This window comes from Mycteria americana (assembly GCF_035582795.1).
Source record: "Mycteria americana isolate JAX WOST 10 ecotype Jacksonville Zoo and Gardens chromosome Z unlocalized genomic scaffold, USCA_MyAme_1.0 Scaffold_18, whole genome shotgun sequence".
NCBI lineage: Eukaryota > Metazoa > Chordata > Aves > Ciconiiformes > Ciconiidae > Mycteria > Mycteria americana.
The window spans coordinates 13,291,529-13,314,325 of NW_027445436.1; the positions used below are offsets into that span (position 1 = coordinate 13,291,529).

General features: G+C 48.9%; 1 protein-coding gene across 4 annotated transcripts in view; it reads left to right on the top strand.

The window, feature by feature from the left end:
- The window catches only part of CTIF (cap binding complex dependent translation initiation factor), a 156,270-nt gene that overhangs the window by 111,682 nt on the left and 21,791 nt on the right, over positions 1 to 22,797 (top strand). For 3 of the 4 annotated variants that reach the window (XM_075488871.1, XM_075488873.1, XM_075488874.1), the window contains 2 exons: positions 3,257 to 3,698; positions 5,449 to 5,778. In XM_075488871.1, coding sequence (XP_075344986.1) covers positions 3,257 to 3,698; positions 5,449 to 5,778 — 772 coding nt within the window. The remainder of the gene's footprint in view (positions 1 to 3,256; positions 3,699 to 5,448; positions 5,779 to 22,797) is intronic. The other variant, XM_075488872.1, reaches the window with a different exon arrangement.

Genomic DNA, 22,797 nt, shown 5'->3' on the forward strand with positions numbered 1-22,797 from the left:
GAAGTGAAAACAGTTATTTAACATTAAACAGAGGCAAGAGGTAAGAGACTGGTGTGCTCTCTAGGTACTTCTTGTAGCTGAAGCAGGGTCCCCCGCAAAGCAAAGGATGAGCAGAGAGGGACAGAGGAAGGATTTCCTAGTAGCTGCAGCATTTTTCTGGGGTGAATTATTTCTTTTTTCAGAGATGTTGCTGTGTGATTCAAGCTTCAGCTGTTCCTCCCTTCAGCATCACAAGCCTAAAACTCTGGGCTAGGAGGTGCCTTTGGGTTCCTACATGGTCTGGTTCCCTAAGCTTGGCAGGTCACCCCAGGTCACCATCTCGGCTCTCCTGCCCTTGAGCAAGCATGAGGTTGTTTCCATCAACTCAACCCACAGCGAATGTGTGTGGTGGGGTGCCCTGGTCCCCATCTTGCCCCTTCCTGGGACTCTCTATGTCCCCAGCACCTTGGTCACACCTGAGAGCAAGGATGGGTCATCTCAACCTCCTGGGCTTTGTGATGCTGTGCAATCAAAAAAGTTTTAAGATCTGGGCCCCGTTCTCCCTGCTTTGGCTCTTTGCTGCAGAGTCCTATTTCTTCTTGGCTTTTCTTCTTCGCTGGGGTGTTGGGAAGATAAAGCACACAACAAGTCTTTGCCTGAATGCTGGATTATCGTCTAGACCCCTGCCCGCTGCCAAGTCACGGACATTGCTTCTTGTTTGCCGTTCTCCTTCCTTTGCCTTTTATTTCTTGCAAATTTTTTTCCTAACTTGTTTAACTCTGGTGTTTTCCATCCTGTGGTCAGTGACTGCAGAACTTCGGTTTGTGTTCGCTCTGCCCCTTGCCATGGGGATATTGCCTTTTAGCTGTCCTGTACGGGGACAGAGCTGCCTGTCCTCTCCCTGTCCTATTGCAAAAGCCTCAAACTGAACAATCTTGCACATTCCACATTGGCTTAAGTGTTTATTTGTAATCTTAAACCTTTTTTTTTTCCTTTCACAGCCCTTAAACAAAAATGGTTTAGTTTATAATATCATTATGTCTTTAGGAAAAAAATGTCCCTGCACACATTTCTTGCAGGAATTTACAGCAGAGGTTGGTTCCCAGCTCATTTCCAGGCATTTTGCCTTACCTCTGCTCAAATTAAAGCTATGTCTGTGTGCAGCCTTTGTCATTTCTGTGCAATTTTTGCAACTTAAATACAGTAGCAGCCTGTCTGGCTAATAACCCAAGAATAAAAGTGCATCCAAACAGTTAAACTCAGATATTTGAGACGAGAGAAGAGCAAAACCACAGAAAGCAAACGCTGAATTATATCAGCAAAACTCTTGCATGCTTAAGCATGTGAGGGCTCAGTACTAGATAACATTTTAACTAACTTTTATTTTGACATTCCCCTTTTAATAAGCGTTGCTCTTTACAAAGTGGTTTATGTGATTGTGTTACTGAGAGGAAACAAAGAAATGCCAGGAAAACTTGATGTGGAGAATCTGTACTCATAAAATGCTTGTAAGCTCCAGCAAACAGGAAAGCTTCCCCCATCTTTTTTTTTTTTTTTTTATTCCCTGCCATTCAGCTTGCAAAAAAAAAAAAAAACACATTGAATATTTCAGAAAACCGGATCTGGTGTTCTGAGACTAAACACAAATTCCTTCCACTGCCACCATGAACAAGCCTCTTCGTCCTGTGTTCACCAAACACGAGCCCTCACTCTTTATGGTTAAGAGCCAGTTGGCCTTGGAAAATAGGTTTTAACTCCTGGGGATGCCAAGGAATACAGATTTGATGGGCAGATGGTTTTGGCAGGCAGGGTTGGAGACTGTTTAGCTGCTGACCATTGAAATGGATTTGTGAATGGCTGCTTCCTTCGTCCGAGCACCCTTAGCCAAGCGGTGCAGATGGTGAAAATAAAATCAATTGCTATGCGATGGGTTTTAAATAAATGCTGCTATTTATCTGAACGGAGGTGGGGGTTTGGGGTAAGGGATGAGGCTGAGCAGGGGGATTATAATGGCTACAAAACCAGTACAGATGCAGACCGGTGTGGTCACCGCAGCGCTCACAGTTGTTTCCCTGTTTTGGGGGACAATGCTGGGGAGATGTCCCTTATGAGCCTCCAGCGCTGCTCCCAGCAGCCTTGTAAGGAGCTGAGCATTAAAGCATTCCGCATGCTCTCAGAGCCAATACCGAATGTTAAAAAGGCAGCGGGCAGGCAGGGAGCTGCCATCATGCTTAGGACTAACCCTGCAGAGTCCCAGGTGAAGGCAGCCAACGCCGGCACCGTCTCCATCTTAATTGCATCCTTGATGATGGCATGCTGGCTCAGCCTTCTCCACTGGGGAGAGCCATGCTGCAGCCTGTGTGGAAATCTGAAATGTCCGAGGCTGCCAAAGCGTTTCTTCCATTCAACCACTGTTTTTTTGGGGACCTGCCATCTCGGCTGCTGGTTACAGCCAGCACACAGGGGCTTGCTCATCCCTTCTGAGCCGCTGTAGTCTCTCGAGCAAATCATTTGCAGGCAATTCCTCCTCTTTGTGCCTGTTGAATTTCCATGTTATCCGCTTGGAGCCATATTTACCCAGCCTCCTATCCGGAGGTAATGGTCCTGGCTCCCCGTGCTGCCGGAGCCATGCGTGGTCCTCAGCTTCTTCATCCATGCACGTGTCCTCTCCCAGTGTAGCAACGATGAAGGACATGCATAAAGAAAGGCCAAACAAAACCATTTGGTGTGGGCACCTCTTTTACTCGGTAATTCACTTTTTAGCTTTTTTTGCTCTCTTAGAAATTCCTGATACGCTTAAAATGATGCACTGCAAACCAATGCCATGTTGGTACAGCAGAGGTGGCAAGCAAGAGGAGCAAACGATGCTGTAGGCCAGGCTTATCAGGAGCTCCTTAGGTCTTCAGAAAAATATATCTCCTGATATTTCTTGCCTGCCTGACTTCCCGCTGCTGAGCTGGGACTAACCAGGTCTTCCCTGGTTTAGTGTGGAAGCAACACAGAAAACACAGAAACCTGGGAGAGATTTTCCTGGGAACCAAAGTCATGTTATCTAACTGTTCATCAAAACTTTCAGCTGAAATATGCCTGTTATTGAAAGAGGCATGAGTTGGTACTAGGTTGTGTTAGATGCCAAGAAATTGGCTCCCCTTTTGTGGTAGGGAGACCCACAGAGCCCACCTGCCAAGGGCCAGGGTGTTTGGTGGGACAGAAGATGTGTTGACCAAACAGGACCATGCAGGAAAGGATGTACTAACGACTTCCTTTGACTTTCCAGGCGACAGCAGAGACTTCCTGGTGGGAACAAGTCTCAGCAGCACACAGATCATCAGCAAGGTGGCACCAAACACAACAGGGACCACCAGAAACTCTACCAAGGAGGCCAGGCCCCTCACTCCTCAGGCAGGACGGGCCACCACGGCTACAGCCAGAACCGGAGATGGCACCACAGCCAGAAGCACTTGCCCAATGATAAAGAAACGCACAGAAACACCAAAGAGACTGAGAATTCGAAAATCGAGGACACCTCCATCTGCATGGTGCATATTCCTGTGGAGACACACCGGGGCCCAGAGGCTGTGGAGAAGCAGTCTCAGCAGTACATCCAGGAGTCAGAGACCAAGCAGAAAGACAGTATTCACGAGCGCATTGGGGAAAGACCCAAGATCAATTTGCTTCAGTCTTCCAAAGACAGGCTGCGGAGGAGACTAAAAGAAAAGGTACTATTTCTTAGCGGAACATTGAGTTTCCCTTTTTCCAAGAGTCTGGCTGTTGGCCATTCTCCATACAAAAGGTGGGTTGAGCTCAAGGGACCTTTCCATGAATGCACCCAACTTATCTTAATCTCCCAGCGTCAACACTTCTCTTGAAGTGTCTTCGTGCTTCTTCAGGAGGCCTTTTATTGACACAATGCTCGCCTCCTTGGTTGAGGTTGAGGTTGCTACCAGCATGTGTTCTCCAAGAAAGACTGGGAACTCTCCCCCCTACCCATGCAAAGACCCTCGGGGAAGGCTGGTGCACACGTGAGCTGCAACGCGGGTGCTCCTTCCCCGGGGGCTGATTCCAACTGACTGCCTCTTGGTCTGCAGAGCTCATCGGCTTTGCAAAGAGGTCTAAAAGTGGCAATTTGTCTCCACAATTACAGAGCTTTGACTTTTGAGTGCTGAATAGTTGGAGTCAGCTACTTAAAAGTTGATATCCATTTATCTCAGCAATTAATTGAAATGCCCTTATCTTTCCCCCTTCCTTCCAACAACCCAACAATAACAAAACTATTGCATGCAAGTGACAGAGGATAAATCCTTTTTGGAAAAAATATTCAGCCTCAGATTTCTGAGGAATTCGGAGATGATATCTTCATTTGCCCCCTGTGAAACTCAGATTCTTTCTCTTGAGATTCTTTTGTCAGACTGGAAAATGCGTCTGTGGGGGTATCTCCAATGAGATTTCCAAAATGCGTAGCAAAAATAACCTGAACATATACAATTCCATGGGAGTGCATGTTGTAAATGTATATCTTTGAATGCATGTGCATTTACTATTTATGTATGTGGCATGAGGGGGAGGAAGAGAGTTTGTTAGTTATTTTTATGTTCTTTAAAGCAATGGGAGTATAGCAGAGACTTTCAGAGTATTCATTTTAATACGCTCTCTGCGAATTTATAGTCTTATAAGACATCACATAAGCACCCACTCTTGGGTGGGTGTAGTCAACACAACTGGCCTCCTGATGGGAGTTTTGGACAACTCCAACTGCTGGTTGGCATTGGGGTTGTCCAAAAAATTGCTACAGGTTTGTGTTGTATAGCACATTTTAAGATTCAACTAGAGGAGGAGAAGGGAGCAGACCATAGCAAGCAGGATACATGCCTTACGCTGGGGGAAAGGGACAAATACATAATTAAATGTTGAAAAGAAGCAATAAATTCTATGGTAATGACATGAAGTGAAAAGTGTAACAGCCAAGAGATGGAAAAGTTAAGAGTTTTTCTAATGCTGGGATCATGAGACATCTTTGATCTCAATTTAGATCATTAAATATATATTTAAAAAGTAGATATTTTTGTAGGATTGTTATCTGAGCATTTTGCAAACATTAGTGTACTTTCAAAATAGAGGCAAAAAAATGTCCATTATCACCATGTTGCAGACACCCCCAGAAACCCGTCCAAGATGCCGAAGGCAGTCAGGGGTGGTCAGATCTTGTCATCCTGGCTCAGGACCCTCGAGCACATCTCCCTGAGCCGAGGGGGAGGACTCTGGGATTGAGTGCTGTGGGAAATGGGGAAAGAGAACATTTCTGGGGCAGGACTTCACTTGTGGTTTTCAATGCTGAGATGAGACCATTGTGCCTCTAAAAGATGCTTTGATTTTTCTACGTCTATTTGTATGTCTCCCCAATCCCCTTCCCTCTTCACTGTTTGTGGAAGGACAAGGGCTGATATGTCTGTTTTTTCCCTTGTGTAACAGACGCCTTGTCTTTCCCTTTTCACGGACCAGGACGAAGTCACGGTGGAAACCACCAATCCCGAAAAGAACAAAATGGACAAATTAATTGAAATCCTCAACAGCATGAGGAACAACAGCAGCGATGTTGACTCCAAGCTCACCACCTTCATGGAGGAAGCCCAGAACTCTACCAACTCCGAGGAGATGCTGGGGGAGATAGTCAAGACCATCTACCAGAAAGCAGTGACGGATCGCAGCTTTGCTTCCACGGCAGCCAAGCTCTGTGACAAAATGGCCCTCTTCATGGTGGAAGGAACCAAATTCCGGAGTCTGCTCCTCAACATGTTGCAGGTAATGAGATAAAATTAGTTGGTTAGATGCCTGCAGCTTCACCCCGCCTGATCTTACCATGCATTTGGACAGGAGCTGAGCTGTTACCAAATTCCTTTTGAAGCCAGTTGATGAGAGGAGAACAGAAGTGTACCTGCAATTTTGTCTGTGCACATCTTTAATGATTTCCATAGATAATGTGGCACTGAGGGCATTGTCAAGTTGCTCTTCATTCCCATTTCATGAGCTGTATGTGGAATTATGGTATCTCACACCAGGGCCCATCTGTGAAATGAGTGGGTTGCTTGTGGCAGCATCCCCATGGCATGAAGAGAAGTAAACTTGGAGGGTCTTACAGTGGAGGGTCTTTGCTGCTCTTTTCAGCTGAAGTCCATCTCAGCACCAGAGATACCAAGTTAAGTCATAGTCCCCGAGTAGGCTGCTGGCTGCATCACCTGGCTGAAGGGCTTGCTCCTGGTTTCTGATTGCAACCCAGACAGAAATAATTTGTGTATGTGCTAATTATTCTGGGTGACTTGTTTATTGGTATATGCAGCACTGTTTGATTGTTCTGCTCCAAAACCATCAGCCTGGGGGGGATAAAGAAGCAGTGGCTCTGATAACTGGTCCATGATAATGGTGGATGATGGGGAAACAGGACTGTCCTCACCTGCCTGCCATCTGCTGTGGGGAATGTGTTTTACTGTACTGCCACCATCAAAGGGGGGGGTTGCTTTCTGGGGAGGGTGTCACATGGACCTCTGTCTTTCTGCCTCTTTGGAGACAGGACATGTAGAGCTGAAACCATGAATTTCCATCCTTAATTTAATATGCGTTTCCATTTGGCCATTCCCTCACATACACGTGTCATCTGCAGCACATATAAAGCTCTCGTTTCATTTCTCTGTTCTCCACACATGTTCGGTGCCCAGCATCACTCCAGTTTTTGACACATCTTCTCACCCTTCTTGCTCTTGTTGGAGATCGTCCCTTGGATGCTGTGCCTGGCTGTCTGTACCTTGTGTGAGCTGAGTTGGCTTTTGGGCAACACGGGAAGCAGGGAAATAAGGAGCAAAATAAAATAATGAAAATCAATATTTAATGTAACCTAAGATAATTCAGCAAAGTCACTGGTCCAGTTTTGCTTCTGTCATTGCTCTGGGTGCATCAAACCCAGCATCTCTCCCCGCGCCCACTCCTTCTCCACTCTCCCCTGGAAAGCCCTTGGGCACAACACACATCTGCCCATCATGTGTACCAGGCAGTGATTTTTTCCTGATTGATTTATTTCCAAAGCTATTATAAAGCAGGAGGAGATAAATTGCAGTCAACATCAGTCCCAGATTTAGCAGCAAAGGGCTGGAGAGGGCTCTAACCTATCCAAGCATCCCACTCCTCCCATGCCAGGTCACTCTCGTGTCTTCCCCCGTTTGGCTGAGCGATGCTAAGAAATCCAAAATAAAGTCCAGGAGCGATGACCAGGGAGCAGCAGGGTGTTAGCAAAAAATTGAGGATGATGGCAGTCCTTCTGGGTTAGGGAGGACTCTTCCAACTTGCTTTCTTCTCTTGGCCCAGCGCTGCCACCCCTACCAACAGACCCAGTAGACTGATTTATACTGCAATGTCATCTGCAATAATAACTGGCTTCATATTCAGCTCTTCATAGCATGAATGTAGGATAAATAATATATCTCATATCTCCAGAGAGTCCCAAAGTGCTTCCCAGGAACACGTAGCCAGTCTCAGTGTCATGGGAGCATGATGTCCATTGTGGAAAGCTGGGAAGAAATGAAACGTAAAGGGTGAGCAGGGTGTGCAGGTGACTGATTTTATGTGCAAGAGCATAGAAAAATATACAAAAGGGATTTGCTCAGCCCCAGACTGCACATCTTTTAAAAATGTCTTGATGGGGCAAAAGGTGACAGATCACTACAGGTCAAAAGCAAAGTGCTATGTGAAATTAAATAATTTAACATTTTCTTTCTGATAGTAAAGGATTTTGACTTTCTCCAAGCACAGGAGTTTTTTCCAACCAAAAGAATCAGATGCATTCACATGATTCATGAAATACTTTGGTCAGCCCAAAACTGGGATTTTTTGTGATACATTTAGGCTTGATAGCCCTGGCTAGAGACAGACCCAGGTATGAAGCGCAAAAGACTCATTGCAGCTGCCTTGATGTGAAATAAAGGGGCTGATGGTATTGATATATGATATATTATCAATATCAATATGATATATTGATATATGGTTGATGATATAACATTGATATATCAATATCAATATGATATTGATTGATGATATGATTGATGATATAACATTACCCAGCTCCAGTCCTGGCCCCTCCACCATCAGATATTTTCCATCAGCCATTTCTAGATAATTTACCATTAATTTAAAAAAAAAAAAATTAATAAAACACTTGCTCCAGAGCTGGATTTATGTCTCTCTAGCACCTTTCAGACTAATCTGATCCCCGGACATAAGGAGCTCGGCTCGCCGGGCACCGGCAAGCTGGGGAATTACTCTGCCAGGGTGTGATAAATCGGGATCAGCGTGATCCCCCCCAGCGCTGCTGGCACTTGGGGCTCGATCACTCGCCCCCCCATTTGCTCCTGGCAGATGCTCCTGTTTTGTAGGGGCTTGTTTGTCCCTTGCTCTTGGGACTGCAATGGCAACGGCTCAGCCCCACCAGAGGATCTCGTAAATTAATGCATTAACCCGTTGAGCCACCCTACCAGCATCTCGGTACCTATAGACAGCATCCCTATACCCCACTGGACCTTAAAGCAAGCAGCAAGGGGTTTTCCCACAGAGCAGGCAATAAACTGAATAAACTGTCTTTTTAACCTGGCTCCTCTTATATTTTCAGCTGTTGACAAGGTGCTCGTGCTCGGGGGCTGCACATGTTCACAGCTTATCTCAGGGGACTTGTTTTGATCCCAACAGATGCCAGCACCATGGCATGGGAATGCTGTCATGTCATCCCCCTCCCTGCAGGCAGCTCCTCTAAAGAGTATCCCCCCAGCTGGCGTTGCACCATTTCAGGCTCTAAGGGGATCTATCAGGAAAACTCTGGTTTGAATTTATCCCTCACTCTGTGTTTTGGTCCCAAATCTTGGCTGAGTCTTGAATTTGGGTGCTGCAAACCTTTCGGGATGCTGAAGGGAGACGTAGAAAGGGGAGTCATGGGGTGGGCGGCTGGTCAGGCTAGGGGAGATGCTGCCATGCAGGGGCTCGGCACTGGGCGGGGGTCATTTGGGTTTGATTTTCTCCTCATTGAGTTTGGTTTGGTGTTTGGTGCAAGGAGCGATTTTCGGCTGCGCAAGCCTTTGGGATGGACCTGGCCGAATTGGGCCTGAGGAGCTTGGGCGGATGGGGGCATGCAAGAACATCTTGGTAGATACATGTATGGTTTCTTCACCCCTCTAGAAATACCTTCTTAATTAATAAATTGAAAGTAAGTCTCCTGCAAGAGGTTTTTGCTTGTCATAGTTTCATTCACTAGCTGCGGTGCTTTTCTTTTTCAGTGGGGGGGGTGTTAAGCAATGTGCCACAAACCCTTCACATGTAACATAAGTTGGAGTATTCCTCTGTTGAAATGGCCGTGCTCTTTATAGCAGAGCTGTGTCTGCATCTGAGCTATGCAGAGCCAAGTGTATTATTAGAGTGGACATCACTGGGGCTGTAATTGTACACTGCTCCCCTTAGCAACCGTGGCCAACAGCACATCAAAGAGAAGGCTGATACCTTCTTTTAAGGAAAAAAAACCACCACAAAATGCACATCTCGACACAGAGCAGCAATGCCCGCTGCAGAGCGCACGCTGGCCTCTAGCCAGAGCCAGTGCCTGGTACGTCCCTGTGGTTGGAAATGCCTTGGTGCAAGTGGAGAAGGGCTATTTGTTGCATACCCCATCGCATCCCCTATGGCATACACTAATGCATACCCTATTGCATAACCTATTGCATACCCTATTGCATACCCTAATGGATACCCTATTGCATACCCTAATGGATACCCTATGGCACACCCTAATACATACCCTAGTGCATACCCTGTTGCATACCCTAGTGCATACCCTATGGTACACCCTGATGCATACCCTAATGCGTACCCTATGGTATACCCTATGGCATACCCTAATGCATACTCTATTGCATGCCCTAATGTGTACCCTATCGCACACCCTATTGCACATCCTAATGCATACCCTATCACATACCCACGCAGGGTTTCTTCATCGTCTTAGTTTAATCTCTTGATGTCCTAGAAATGGCCCTTCCTTGGTTCGGTGCTGTGCTTCACTATGGTTGTAGAAACTTGAGTCGAATCCTGTGGGTTTTGGCAGAGGATGCACTTGGGTTTTGGTGGACTCGGCTGGGTTTGAGATGGTCAGTGTAACCACTTCTGGAGGGGTCAACCAAGATGGTGGACAAGCTCATAAAACAAAACCTGTTGTTGTCAGCCCAGGCGGAGGATTGAAGAGGGAAATTTAGATTGGAACCCTTCTTGGGATGTAGATGTTGTGGCATTGGGTACTGGAGAATCAATCGGGGTGCAAAGGAAAGTGTTTACTATGCTGAGCATGAGGATTTGGGAGGAATGAGCTGAAATCCCTCCTTTCCCGTAGGCTTCCTCATCATTCGAGCAAACGACTTAACCTCCCAGTGATAGCAGCCCTTTCTGTATCATAGGGGTTGTGAGGATAAAGACACCAAGGGGATACTGTGGGAATAGGGACATGGAAATAATACACATGGTTAATGCTGAAAGGCAGATTTTTTTCCCCCTTAACATGATTAAGGTCTGGGTCTTCGGTGGGGAACAGTTTGTGGTTTGACAGAGGTGGAGGCAGGAGGATCCGAGCGCGGCTGGAGAGCATCTGACCTGTACGCCATGTCCAGCATTGACTGCAAAACCCATTGGCCCTCTTTCCATGGCTGTTTTTAATTTAATTTAATTACAGATGGTCCAGTTCATGCACAGAAAACACAGTGGTACCACTTGTCTTGGAAAAGGCATTGCCCAGGAGACATCAGAGAGGTTGCTTCACTGAAAGATAGGGGGAAAAAAAGGTCCCAAGGTCCCTGGAGCAAACCCCAAGGCCAGAAATATGCGTGTCTCGAGTGCCGCAACAGTGAGAGTTTGCACGCTCAGCTCCATGGAGCAGCACCACATCCGTCTCTTCGATCTGTGCATGAGCCCAACGTCGCTGCCTTTGGTTTCTCTTCCAGAAGATTTTGATGAGCTCTTCCCAAGGTGAGGTGGTGATTCAATGGGGAAAGCCTCCTTGGCTCAAGCTGCTCCCCACCACTCTTGTGGGGGGATGAGGGACATCTTGGAGTTGATGTGTGCATGGGCTCTGCCAGCCCCGCAGGAGCCCAGCACAGGCAGAAAAATAGCAAATAATGCTGCCCTTGTGTAAACACCTTCATTTGGGGGTTTGCAGAAACTTGCAGAGCTTGGAAACCTTTTTCCTTACATTTCTGCGCTGATGTTGACAGTGCTGTCCTGGTTTTGTAAACTGCAGTGGGACTCACCAGCAAAAGCTGCCTGCTAAATGCAGCTTTGCAGATGGGATTTATTTTCTATATGCCCAGGGAATTCACAGACAATTCTAAATTCATGCACACACATATATATGTAGTATATATACAGGCTTGGAGGGGGACGGGGAGCACAGCCCCGTGGGTGGGTCCGAGGAGCCATCCCAAGATGCCTGCATCCTCCTGCTCTCAAGCGTGGAGAAAAGGAGGAGCGGGAAGGAGATGCGTTCCCTCTCCTTTGCCCCAAATTGTGTCTCTGAAGATGCTCTGTAATTCTGTAACAGGGTGTTTATTATTTTAAATTTTTTATTATGTATTACTTTATAATTTTCTATTTTTATTATTTTGTTATTTATTGTTCTGTTATTTTAATAATTTTATATTTTTTATATTTTAAATTTTATTATTATTATTTTGCATAGTCATCTGGGCCAAACATAACCCATGCAAGTGTTGGCAGTGGGCAGGAGAGGGAGCCAGGGGAGCGGGCTGGCACCCTGCCTGCGCTGGCAGGTGAAGGGCAGAGCCCGGTATCAATTAGAGCAGGCCCCGCCATTACCCATGAGTCTGGCCAAGCCATTGCTGTTTGCCCGTAGTAATAACGCTCGCTTGGCTTTGCCATCGAGGTTATGGGAGCCGCTGGCAGACAGGTCCCCTGCGGGTCCGTGAGTTATTGGAGAGCCCCAGATTAAATATTGAGCTGCGTGCTTTAAACTTGATGCTTTTCCCAAGCGGAGCAATGGCTGTAGGAGCCGTCTGGCTCCTTCGCAGCCTTTCCATGATGTGGGAACGTGGCAGGGGTGAGGGAGCACCAGGCATCACCTCCTTGGGGGCTGATGGTGAGATGAGGGGGGGTTTAATGGAGCGCAAAAAAGGGTTTAACCCAAGATCTGGGGTTTTAATGGAGTACATTTAAAAGGCAACAATTTCCCACTGATAGAAAGGAGGGGATGGGGACAGGAGCTGTGCCCCACAAGCACTAGGAGCCCTCCGAGCTGGGAATAGCTGAGCCGGATCCCAAATTAAATCGGCTGCGGGGTTGCACTGCACATCAGTCCTCAGCTTGAGCCCAGGGGTGGGTTTTGGGTCTCGCAGCCCCTCAAGGAGTTGAGTTGCAGCTGGAGGAGGCCATAGGGCCACCGATGTACCAGTGGGCATCACAGGGGATGCCAAAGGGGTTGTCCCCACTGCCCTGCAGGTAGCTGGGGGCTGGAGTCCATCCGACACAGCCATGCTCATGGCTCTGCACAGAGAAGGTGTTTAGTTTTGAGTAGCAGGGCATCATGCAGTTGAGAGATTGATGGGAAGCAAGACTAAGTTGCAAGAAAAAAAAGCCTTAGAGTTTAAAGAATGGCATATTTGACTTGAATTCAATGTGCTGGTAAGATTTTATATTGCAATACTCAGGTGTGTCGTGAAAAAATAGCCATCACCTTTTCTCCGTAAATAAGTTGTGTGTGGTTTCTCCTGGCTCCTTTTCACCCTGGAGGGGCTGAGGCTGCAAGGCCATGGTGGGGACCAGCCCCTGCTCCAGCGTGTGGTGTGACCTCAGGGATGGTACTTGGTGTCCCATCATCTCTGCTGGCCAGCAGATGCCCTATCTGGGCATCTCCCAGTGGTGGTGGGACTCAGCAGAGGTTCCTCTTGGTCCTGCAGGCTGGCGGTGAGCAATGTCAGGAGCATCCCTGGCTGAGCTGGTGCCTGCTGTTGCTGCTTGCTGCTGCTGCCTGCTGCCGCTGCCTGCTAAAAGCACAGCCAAGTTCAGACCAGAGGGCTTTGGGTGGTGGGACCCATGCACACCCTGTGCATGGGCTGCAGCACAGAGGCAACGCGGAGCAGAGGCTCTGCCGGGCTCTAGGTGGAGACTGCAGACTGCGCAGCCTGCCTGCAGCCTGCCTGCAGCTCTGGGCCAGATCCAGGCAGCAGGCTACCAGTGGGGTGGGCTCCTAGCTGCTCCCAGCCATTGCTGGTGGGTGAGGATGCTCAGGGCCATGCAGGGTCCCCCTGGGTCTTTGGTAGGAGAGACAGGAAAAAAAAAGCCTCAAAATCCATTTATCCATTGACTGAGAGGTGAGGAAATGCCTGAGGATCCCCCTCCACCCGCTACACTGGAGGCAGGGGGGGCACTTCAGTGTTGAGATCCCCTCAGACCAGACTGGACTGGCATCAGCTCCGGCTCTCTGTTTTCTCCTGAAAGGCTCAAATCCAACCCCGGGATGCGGGAGCACGTTCCTGCCAGCCCAGGGACTCAGCCAGCCTAAGGCACCCTCCTGCCAGACCATCTGCTCCTGCCTGCTCCGGCATAAATCCGGCTCAGGCTGCTGCAGCCACCCTGAGGTGGGGATTTTGGGATGCTGCAGTGTTGGAAGATCCCTGCTGCCGGTACCCACAGCCACCCTGCCATCCCCAGCCCTGCTCTTAGCTGGTTCCCTTCACCTCGCCTGGGGACAGGACTTTCAGAGGCTTATTGGGACCCTGCGATGCATCGCCCTGCCTGGGACCCATCCTGCAAACCCCCACGTCCCCCAGTCACTTTGCTAGGGGATAAAGCATCCTTCTGGCAGAGGAGCACACTGGAGAAGCAGGTGCCGGGGACGTTACCTCCTGAGCCAAGGCCAGAACAGGCACAGGCACCATTGTCAGCCCAGAGCTGGGGTTTGAGTAGAAGGACGTTGGAGATGGCAGCACCTCTTTTTCTTTCCTGGGAAGGGGGGAAAATGGGATAGTTTGTGCTTTGCCCATCCCTGGCATCGCTCGGCCGCGGGCCGCAGGTGCACGGGATACGGGGGATCCTCTTGTGCTCGCCAGCAGGAAATCTTTTTCAAGGATTTCTAGCTGAGCCACAAGACTTTGTACCAAATTCGATTTCCAACCAAGTGGGCTTGATTGACATGTTCAAGCACAAGCTACCCCAAGCAGATTTTGGCTGGTCTTTACAGCTGGCCTGCTGCGGTGGCACCCTGGAGGGACGGTCCCATGGGACCTGCAGCATGGGTGTAGCAGCACGGGCACCCTCAGCATCCCCTGGCCAGGCTTGGGCTCAGTTTTTTCACTGCTGGACATTTTTGTGTGTATCTACCTGGCAAAATCTGGATTTGGGGAATCAATGCTGCCGTGGAGTCCACATCCCCTTTACCTCCCCCATGGGTATCACTTTGCACAGCCTCATCTTTTCCTACTGCTGACACTTAAACAAGCAAATGCAAAATGATGACATGAAGTGGCTTTGGTGAGAAGACTCCTGGGAGCGGAGGAGCTGGAGGATACACGGCGGGTGAGAAATGAGCTACATGAGGAGTGTTTCAGGTCCCTGTCCCACACCTGGCCGGCAAACAGGGCTGATACCGTTGTGAAACACAGCATCCGAGTCTTGAGGACAGGAGCAAACGAAGTGTGGCTGGATGATGCCACCTCATCGTCACATGTCCTCTGGTCTCATCAGTGGTGCTGCCACCCATGGGGTCCCCACCCATGCTCTCCCCACTCGCCAAGCATCCAAAAACAGTGCTTCCTTTTCCTTTCCCAGTGATAAATTCCTCCACTTTTCTTTCTTTCTTTCTTTCTTTCTTTCTTTCTTTCTTTCTTTCTTTCTTTCTTTCTTTTAATTACTATTGCTCTGCATATTATTTTTTTAATAAAGAGGGGGTGGGAGGAGCATCTCTGGCAGCGCTGGGAACCCAAACTCAGCGATATCACCTCCAATCCAGGAGCAGCAGGAACTGAAAGTGAAGACAGCAAGAACAAAGCATGCACTGGCTAAGGAAACAGTGTCAGGCTGGGAAAACAAAACCTTTCCATTTCTACTTCATTAATAAGAATAAGGTGTGTTTCCCTGCATCCCCTTAATATTCCAGTCCATGTCGTCTGGTGGTCTTACAAGGTGATGCTCACAGTCAGCTGCTCCGCCAATATGCTGCAAAATATGCCATGGTAATCATGAGCATCCCTTTAGAGACAGAAAGTTTGGAGGGATTGAGGGGTTTTGCAGGTTAATGTTGTTTTCTGCAGCTCTTTTCTGTAACCTCAGCTTTTCTGGCACGGATGGGCAGAAGGGTGCTCCGTACCTGCATGCTTCAGGGGATGAGCAGAAAAGATTAATGCATCTTTTACATCCATTTAAAAAAAAAAAACAAAAACAAAACCAAAATACAACATAACTCCCTGGCTTCATAGTATTTGTAAATACTAGCCCCTGAGAAAGATTTTCTGAGCTCTTTTGTGTAAATAATATTTTTTTAGCAGACTGGTACTTCACCTCTAAGTCCCGGCTTTCGGTTGTCGCTTGTCCCCCATCACAGGGAGCCTGGAGCTGAATTTCCAACAGGGAGCTCCGGCACCCCTCCGGTACCCAATGCCTGTCGGATGCTTGGCCACGGCAGTGGGAGAGACGGGGTGAAAAGCAGGTGGAGGAGATAAGAGAGTTGTCAGCCCCTTTGCTTTCCAGCATGTTTGCTCAGCAACGTTGAGTGCTGGGCCAGAGCCACCACCTCCCTTGCAGACTAAACAGTTGCAATGTTTTCTCCCATGACTGAAAGAATTTAGAAAATGGTCCCAGTATGAAACTTTACACGAACTCTGGGTGCCATTAATATCTCTGGCTGGGAGTCTGTTAACTCCTCCAGTTCCCTCCTTGCCTGTGCAGTTCAATCTCTGGGCAGATGAAGGGAAAACCCATCCCACGATGAATCTGGCCAGCTGCCTGCAGGACCCCTGGTGCTCTCCCACCCACCGCATTTTCACACATCCATCTTTCTTTTTTTTTTTTGCTTTCTTTTAAAGGAGAAAGCCAAGATCTCTGGCCATAATAGAGCTCTGGAGTCCTCAGTACAAGAAAAACATGGAGCTGTTGGAGCGGGTCCAGAGGAGGCCACAAAAATGATCAGAGGGATGGAACACCTCTCCTACGAGGACAGGCTGAGACAGTTGGGGTTGTTCAGCCTGGAGAAGGCTCCAGGGAGACCTTATAGCAGCCTTCCAGTACTTAAAGGGGCTTATAAGAAAGATGGGGACAGACTTTTTAGTAGGGCCTGTAGCGATAGGACAAGGGGTAATGGTTTTAAACTAAAAGAGGGTAGATTCAGACTGGATATAAGGAAGAAATGTTTTTCGATGAGGGTGGTGAAACACTGGAGCAGGTTGCCCAGAGAGGTGGTAGATGCCCCATCCCTGGAAACATTCAAGGTCAGGTTGGATGGGGCTCTGAGCAACCTGATCTAGTTGAAGATGTCCCTGCTCATTGCAGGGGGGTTGGACTAGATGACCTTTAAAGGTCCCTTCCAACCCAAACCATTCTATGATTCTATGATGATTCTATAATGCCCTATGCCTCTTGGACCTGTTTGTGGCCATCTGTGTGCATTGAGGTCCATCAGAAGGTTGTCCGCTTCCCTGCACCACCCTCAGGGACTTCCATCGCAGGGGCAGGTTTCGGGGATGGGGGAAGCCACCAGGGCTTCATTCATCCATTGGTCCTGGCTTGCAGAGAAGCAGAGGTTGAGCATCGGTGTCTTACACTCCACAGCCAGCTCAGCAGATTGATGGTCCCACCCCATGGTGAAGGACCACCAAGCACATACTTGCTAGAAAGGTCTTAGCATCCCACAGGGAAAGCATCCTGCTGCCAGCTCCCAGGCACCCAGGAAAATCCCTCCTAGGGCTCAGCCGATGTAAACCAGGAGCACCTGTGCAGAAAAGCTCCTGATGGTAAATGGGATTAGCTGCCTGCTTTTTTTCCCTGCCTGGTTTCATTCATCTGCGGGCAGGCTGGTGTTTCAGTGGGTGCAGCTTCATTTTGAATGCAAGCAGAATTTCTCCAGCCACAGTGCCTGGCCAAAGCAGCATCTGCCTCCACAGCCACTTTTTCTCCTCTTATATCCCTCTTTGCAAACTTGGCCCGTCCCCATAGACCCCTCGGCACCTCCACCTTATAAAGAGGACACATTGCATGTGCAGAGCTTAAAATAAGAATGCAGCCTGCTGGCAAAATCCAGCTGGTCTCTGGTGCATCCCCCCCCGGGCTGCAAGGCTGGGCATCTCCAGCTGTGACATTTGCAAGCAGGATCCATCCATCAGCCTCCGTTGGGGTCCCAGTCATCGCCCCAAGTTGGCATTGGGTGTGGGATGGGCATTTTTTCAGGCACAGAAATGGCCTCTGAGCAGATGCTGGGGATGGTGTTGGGGCTCAGACCTTGCCCTGATGCGGGGAAGGGCTTGAAAACTGCCCATCAAACCATCCCCACCCATATAAAACAGCCCCTATACACTTGCTTGGGGGCATTTCTTCAAACCAGCATGGTTTTACACTGAGCTCATGCTTTGGGGAATGCAGCCCATGGGCTGGGAGTTTTATATTAATATATTTTTTCCATGCAGTGGGGGTGCCAGCGCTGCTGCGGATGCTGGGATGGGCAGGGATCTGCTGTGCTTGATCCTCTTTCTTCCTACCACCTCTGTGTAGCAGGGAGGGGATTGCTGTCTCGGGGATGGGATGCTCTTGGGGACATGGATGCTTTGCCCCCACCTCGGGGAACAGCTGCCCAGGAGAGGATGCACAGTGTCTCCCAACATCCAAAGGTGACCCGAGGTTTTCCCACACATGCTCGCAAAGGCAAAGGGCACGTCGCTGCCTCAGGGTTCCCACAGCACCGGGACTTAAACGAATATAATGAGGATCTTCTGCAACGCTCCAGAGGAGCAAGCCTGCCAAGCAGGAGCTGCCTCCTCCAGGCGTTACAGCCATGGGGTGTCTGCAGGGCCGGGTCGAACAGGCACCCTGGCTGCTCTGACAACAACCCAGCAAGGAAATTAATTTGTATTTCTTTGTGGGCCCTTGTCTCCCCGCCAGTCCTTCTCCACGGGACTGAGAGGTTGGCTTCTGGCTCTCAAAGGTATCATTAGTTCCCTGTGTCCGTGTGTCCTGCTGTCTGTCCGTGTCCCTCTGCTCACTGTAAGGTCTGGCTAGGGCAGGCAATGACATTTTGCTGTGTGATTGTGTCTAGGCTCATGGGATAACAGTGCTTTAAAGTGGTGATAAACTGCTGTTATCCAGCTGAGCTGACACCCTGGCACGTGTTTGGAAATCCAGAAAGGTGCTAGGTAGGAAGGGCGGCAATAAAAATTAAGTAATGAGGAAGACAACTCTGTCACCTGGGTACCACTGGAGGAGGTGCTGGCAAACATCCTCTGGTGAAGCAACCTGAGCTCCCAGAGCATCCTGCTCTCTTTTCCAGAGTATTTCTGCTCTGTGCATTATCCCACTTGAAAATTATTTGGAGAAACAGTCCTGCAATAACATGGTATAAGCCTTGGTAACTCAGTGGAGATGCAAATGTGTTCTGGTGGAAATGAGATTTGCTCCAATTCAGCAGTAAGCTCTGCTGACCTGTGTCTTCCTAGGACACTGTGTCTTCCCAGGATGTGGCCACATCTCAATTCTGATGTTTTCCCCTCCACGAGAGAAAAGAAGGAGATAACAGGAGACCAGGGGATTTCCTTTGGGCTGCCTCTTCTCCTCACTCTGCCTTCTCTGCACTCAGAGGGTCTTTAAAGAAGATTTTTGCACCAGGACAAAATGCCGTTTGCTGTTCGTGATGTGCAGACCATGCTACTTCACCCTCCTGGTCATCTCAGAGCTTCTACTGAGACAGTTCTCCAAGATCTCTAGCAACTGCTAGGTTAACAGCAATGCTTTTCTGTTTGCACATCCATCATTATGTTCCCACCTGGGTGCTTTAAACCTCAACTAAATCAATAATTAACTGCTTGCACCTCTGCAGCCCCTGAGGACCTCAGAGACATCACTGGCTCAAGCTGTGAGATGCCCACATTGGGTGGGTAATTGCTGTTGATCCCAGATTTGGAGCCAGATGGAGAGGTCATGGTGAGACCAGGGGGCAGGAGGTTCAAGTGATCACCCACTTGGTCATCTCAGGGTGTTTGGAGACATGGGAAGTACCCACAGCTCCTGTTGGCTCTGGTTATCAGCTGCCTCGGTTACCCAAACCTGAGGAATTTAAAATTCATGCATGTTCCTAATCCTGGGAGTTTGCTAAGCATCTCCTTTAGAAGAACCAGTTTTCTGACCTTACTTTCCCCTTCCTGCCCAAATCCTTTGGAGAAGAATAAGCACTATTTGTGTCTGTCCGATGGCTGCAGGATCTTTGGTGAGTTGTTGTAGAATTGTTCAGTGGCATTTAATGCAAGTTATATATCATCTGGTGGTCGGCTGATGGATGGTAGGTGCCCACAGGGTGGTGGTCACAGTCCTGGTAACCTGGACCTTCACCATGCGATGCATTTTGGAGACCTCTGTGATTAGAAACGTTCACAGAGCTGTGGCCATCATGAAACCAGGTCCACGCTGAAGGCCACCGGTAGGATTTGCTGCTCTTCCCAAAGTGGCCAAAACACCCCGAGAAGAAGCCGGTGCATGTTCATCTGGTGCAGATCCGGCTTGGAGGAAACAGCATGATGAAAGTCTGTGGGAGTGAAATGCCTCATGGCTGGGTGAAGCCAGGACCTTTGCGAGGCTGGGCACAGGGTGTCATCTGTAATTTAAAATCTTTATCTGCTTTAAATGTCAATAGCTCCTTTGTTGGAGTAATAATAATTGCTGTGATTTGCATGTCTCACTCACACGCCCCAAAGCACTTTGCAGAGGAAGATGAGTAAATTGTTCCTGTTTGCCAGCTGGGAAATCAGGGTACAGAGGTGACGGGAGCCCACGCAGGACTGGAAATAAATCTCAGTCTCCTGTGCTGTGGTTGCCCAGTCCTGCGTGGAAGCTGTTGGCTCAAAGCAGGTTTTCTATCATCGCCTTACTCTGCTTTGTCTTATTGTCTCTGGGCTGGCAGTAGCATGGGCAGGGATCGTGTGGTGGGATCTCGGTATGGTTTGGTCCTCAGGGAGTGTCAGCGGGGTGCAGGCAGAGAGGCCTGGAGTGTTGCTGCGGGTGGTTGGAGGAAGAGCAGAGCCAATGGAAGAGCTGATGGTCCCACCTCATGTCCCACCATCTCCGGTGGTTTAGTACAGCAAAGGAGCTTGTGTAGTGGTGTCCATGTGGAGTGAGATGTTCCCAATGAAGCTGTGGGTGATAGCTCTGCTTCGGAGGAGCTTGGTGAGACCCTGAGCATCCACAGACAGAGGTGTTTGATCAGTCTCTGGTGCTGCCACAGGTTTCTCCAGCAACTCCTGAGTTTCTTCTGCATGCTGGTGCCATAAACTGCTCATCTCACTGGGTTATACTCCCCAGAAAGCAAAGCTATGCTCCAGAGCCTCCTCCAAGCCAGGACCTAAGTACAAGTATTATTTAAATTATAAATAGGGAATAATGCAGCAGTGTTAAGTGTGCAAAGTGTCATTTATCAGAGCCCTTTCTAGGAGGGTTTGGGGAGGGAGCAGGCAGAGGGTGTGCTTCTCCAGGAGAGCGACAAGGGACAGATGCTGTCCCAGCCCCTACCCGCCAGCTCCCTCCCCCAACCCATTTTATTTGTTTCAGGCCCTTTCCAAAGAGCCATTTAAGGCTCCAACCTTTTGTAGCACATTGCCAGTAAGATCAAGTATTTAGCACAGCCTCTCTCAGCTTTTTATATAGCGCCTAGCACTGATATCTAAGCGTTATATATTTCTTTTTGCGCAGTATTTCTGACTCAGTATTTCCTGCCTCCTTGACAATGACTGAGTAAACAGCAGAGCTGCCAGAGGAAGAGCCTTGTGTTTACAGAGCAACAAGCCCAAATGTGTCTTTTTTTTTTCCATCAGAAGGTGGTGATGCTTAAATTAACCCTCATTTTTATCCCACGCTAAACTTTTGCCCTCTAACTTGCTGCTGACAGAGTCAGCCATGAGTCGGTGGGCCCAGATCTGGGGCAGAGTTATTTGGGACTCGTCTTAAAAAAACAGTGTGGCGAACTCCCGAGGGATGAATTTTCAGCTGCAGCTGTCTGAGCTGGAGTGAGGGCTTAGATCCAATGGCAAAATGCTGCTTCTTGTCCCGCTTGACTCTGCTGCCCACCAAAAATGGTAGAGAAGGGATTTTCCTCCTCTCCCGTGGAGTGGCCAGTCTTCTTGGTTCTTCTAGCTTGATCTTGGTCTTGGAGAGATCTCATGTCTGGGCCAAGAATGGATAGCATTGCATGAGCTACATCTACTCAGTGGGCTTTGACTTGGGTGCAAGAGTGGAGAGCCCCAAGACAAAGGCGTTTTCTATTTCCATTGCTGGCAGAAGCTCAGCAGGAGCTTCAGCTAAAGGAGTCCTTGTCACACTTAGAAAGGTTCCAGTGGGGGATGTCAGAGGGTGGGCCAAGCTGTGGCATGCTTGCCTGTGCCCATCCATGAACACCCCTGACCTACACATGGTGAGGCCCAACATGATGAACATGCTTAGCCTTCTGGTTTATGCCCCAAACTTGTCCTGTGTGAGACCTCTTCAGAGGTCTCCTTGGCATCTCCCCGCTTGCTGCATGGTTTCCCAATGAACTCTTCTCCCAAACCAGGCAGAGAAGGGAGGTCAACCCTGCTACCTGGTATAAATAAATTTTATTTTAAACTATATGCACTGAAGGAAGGTCATCCAGTAAATACACCCAGATTATCTACAGGCCAGGGCACCCCAAAATTAGTAATACAATTCATGTTTTAAAATACAGCCAAACTGATGAAAGATAATTTGCTTACTGCCCTGACATCACCACCTAAGCATGGGGCAAGTCAATCCACAGGTTATTTTTATATAACTCCATGAGGCATTTCCAGAGCAAAGAAAGTTCACTGGGCAGGGCAGTGACCCGGCCGTCCTGTTTCAGTGCTCTTCAGCCTCCTCAAGGCTTCTCATTGGTGGTGCAGAGGTCTGTGGGTCAGGGCACAGCTCCATCAGATGTGCCCCGGGCACGTGGGACATGGGTTTTGTTCTCTGCTGAGCTGCTCTTCGCTGCCAGCCAGCTCTTCACCTCTCCCACGCTGTTGGTCTGGCTCATCTGTTTTGGTTGCACACCCTTTGGAGAAGCGATTGAGTTGCTCTCCACATTCTCCATGCCCGGCATGATGGGTCACGGGTCCTGCTGGGAGCACAGCCGACATGCAGCCAGGTGAATTGCACCCGTAACTCCGTTGACCAAATTACCTAGATGACAGCAGTGGTCTCCTCAAACATGGACACCCCAAGGGAGGTGGGACACCTCTGCACAGGTGGTGTTCGTGTTGACTTGCCCGTCTGTGCGTGCCATGGTACTGGTCAAACCTGCTGTCTGAAGGCCAAATTTAAGGACAAAGCTCCCCAAGCCACCTTCCTCGTGCGCGCTGTGACACTGGTGTAGCACCGCCCTGTGGGGCCGAAGCAGCTGGGTATCTCAGGATGCTTCAGGAGATCCCTGGTGCTGCAAGTCCAGCTACCATGGAGGTTCAGCTCCTGGTAAGCCCAACTCTTGCCTGTAGGCAGGCATGGTCCAAAAAACGTAATTCCTACCTCTGGCAAGGTGCTTTTCCTACTTTGTCA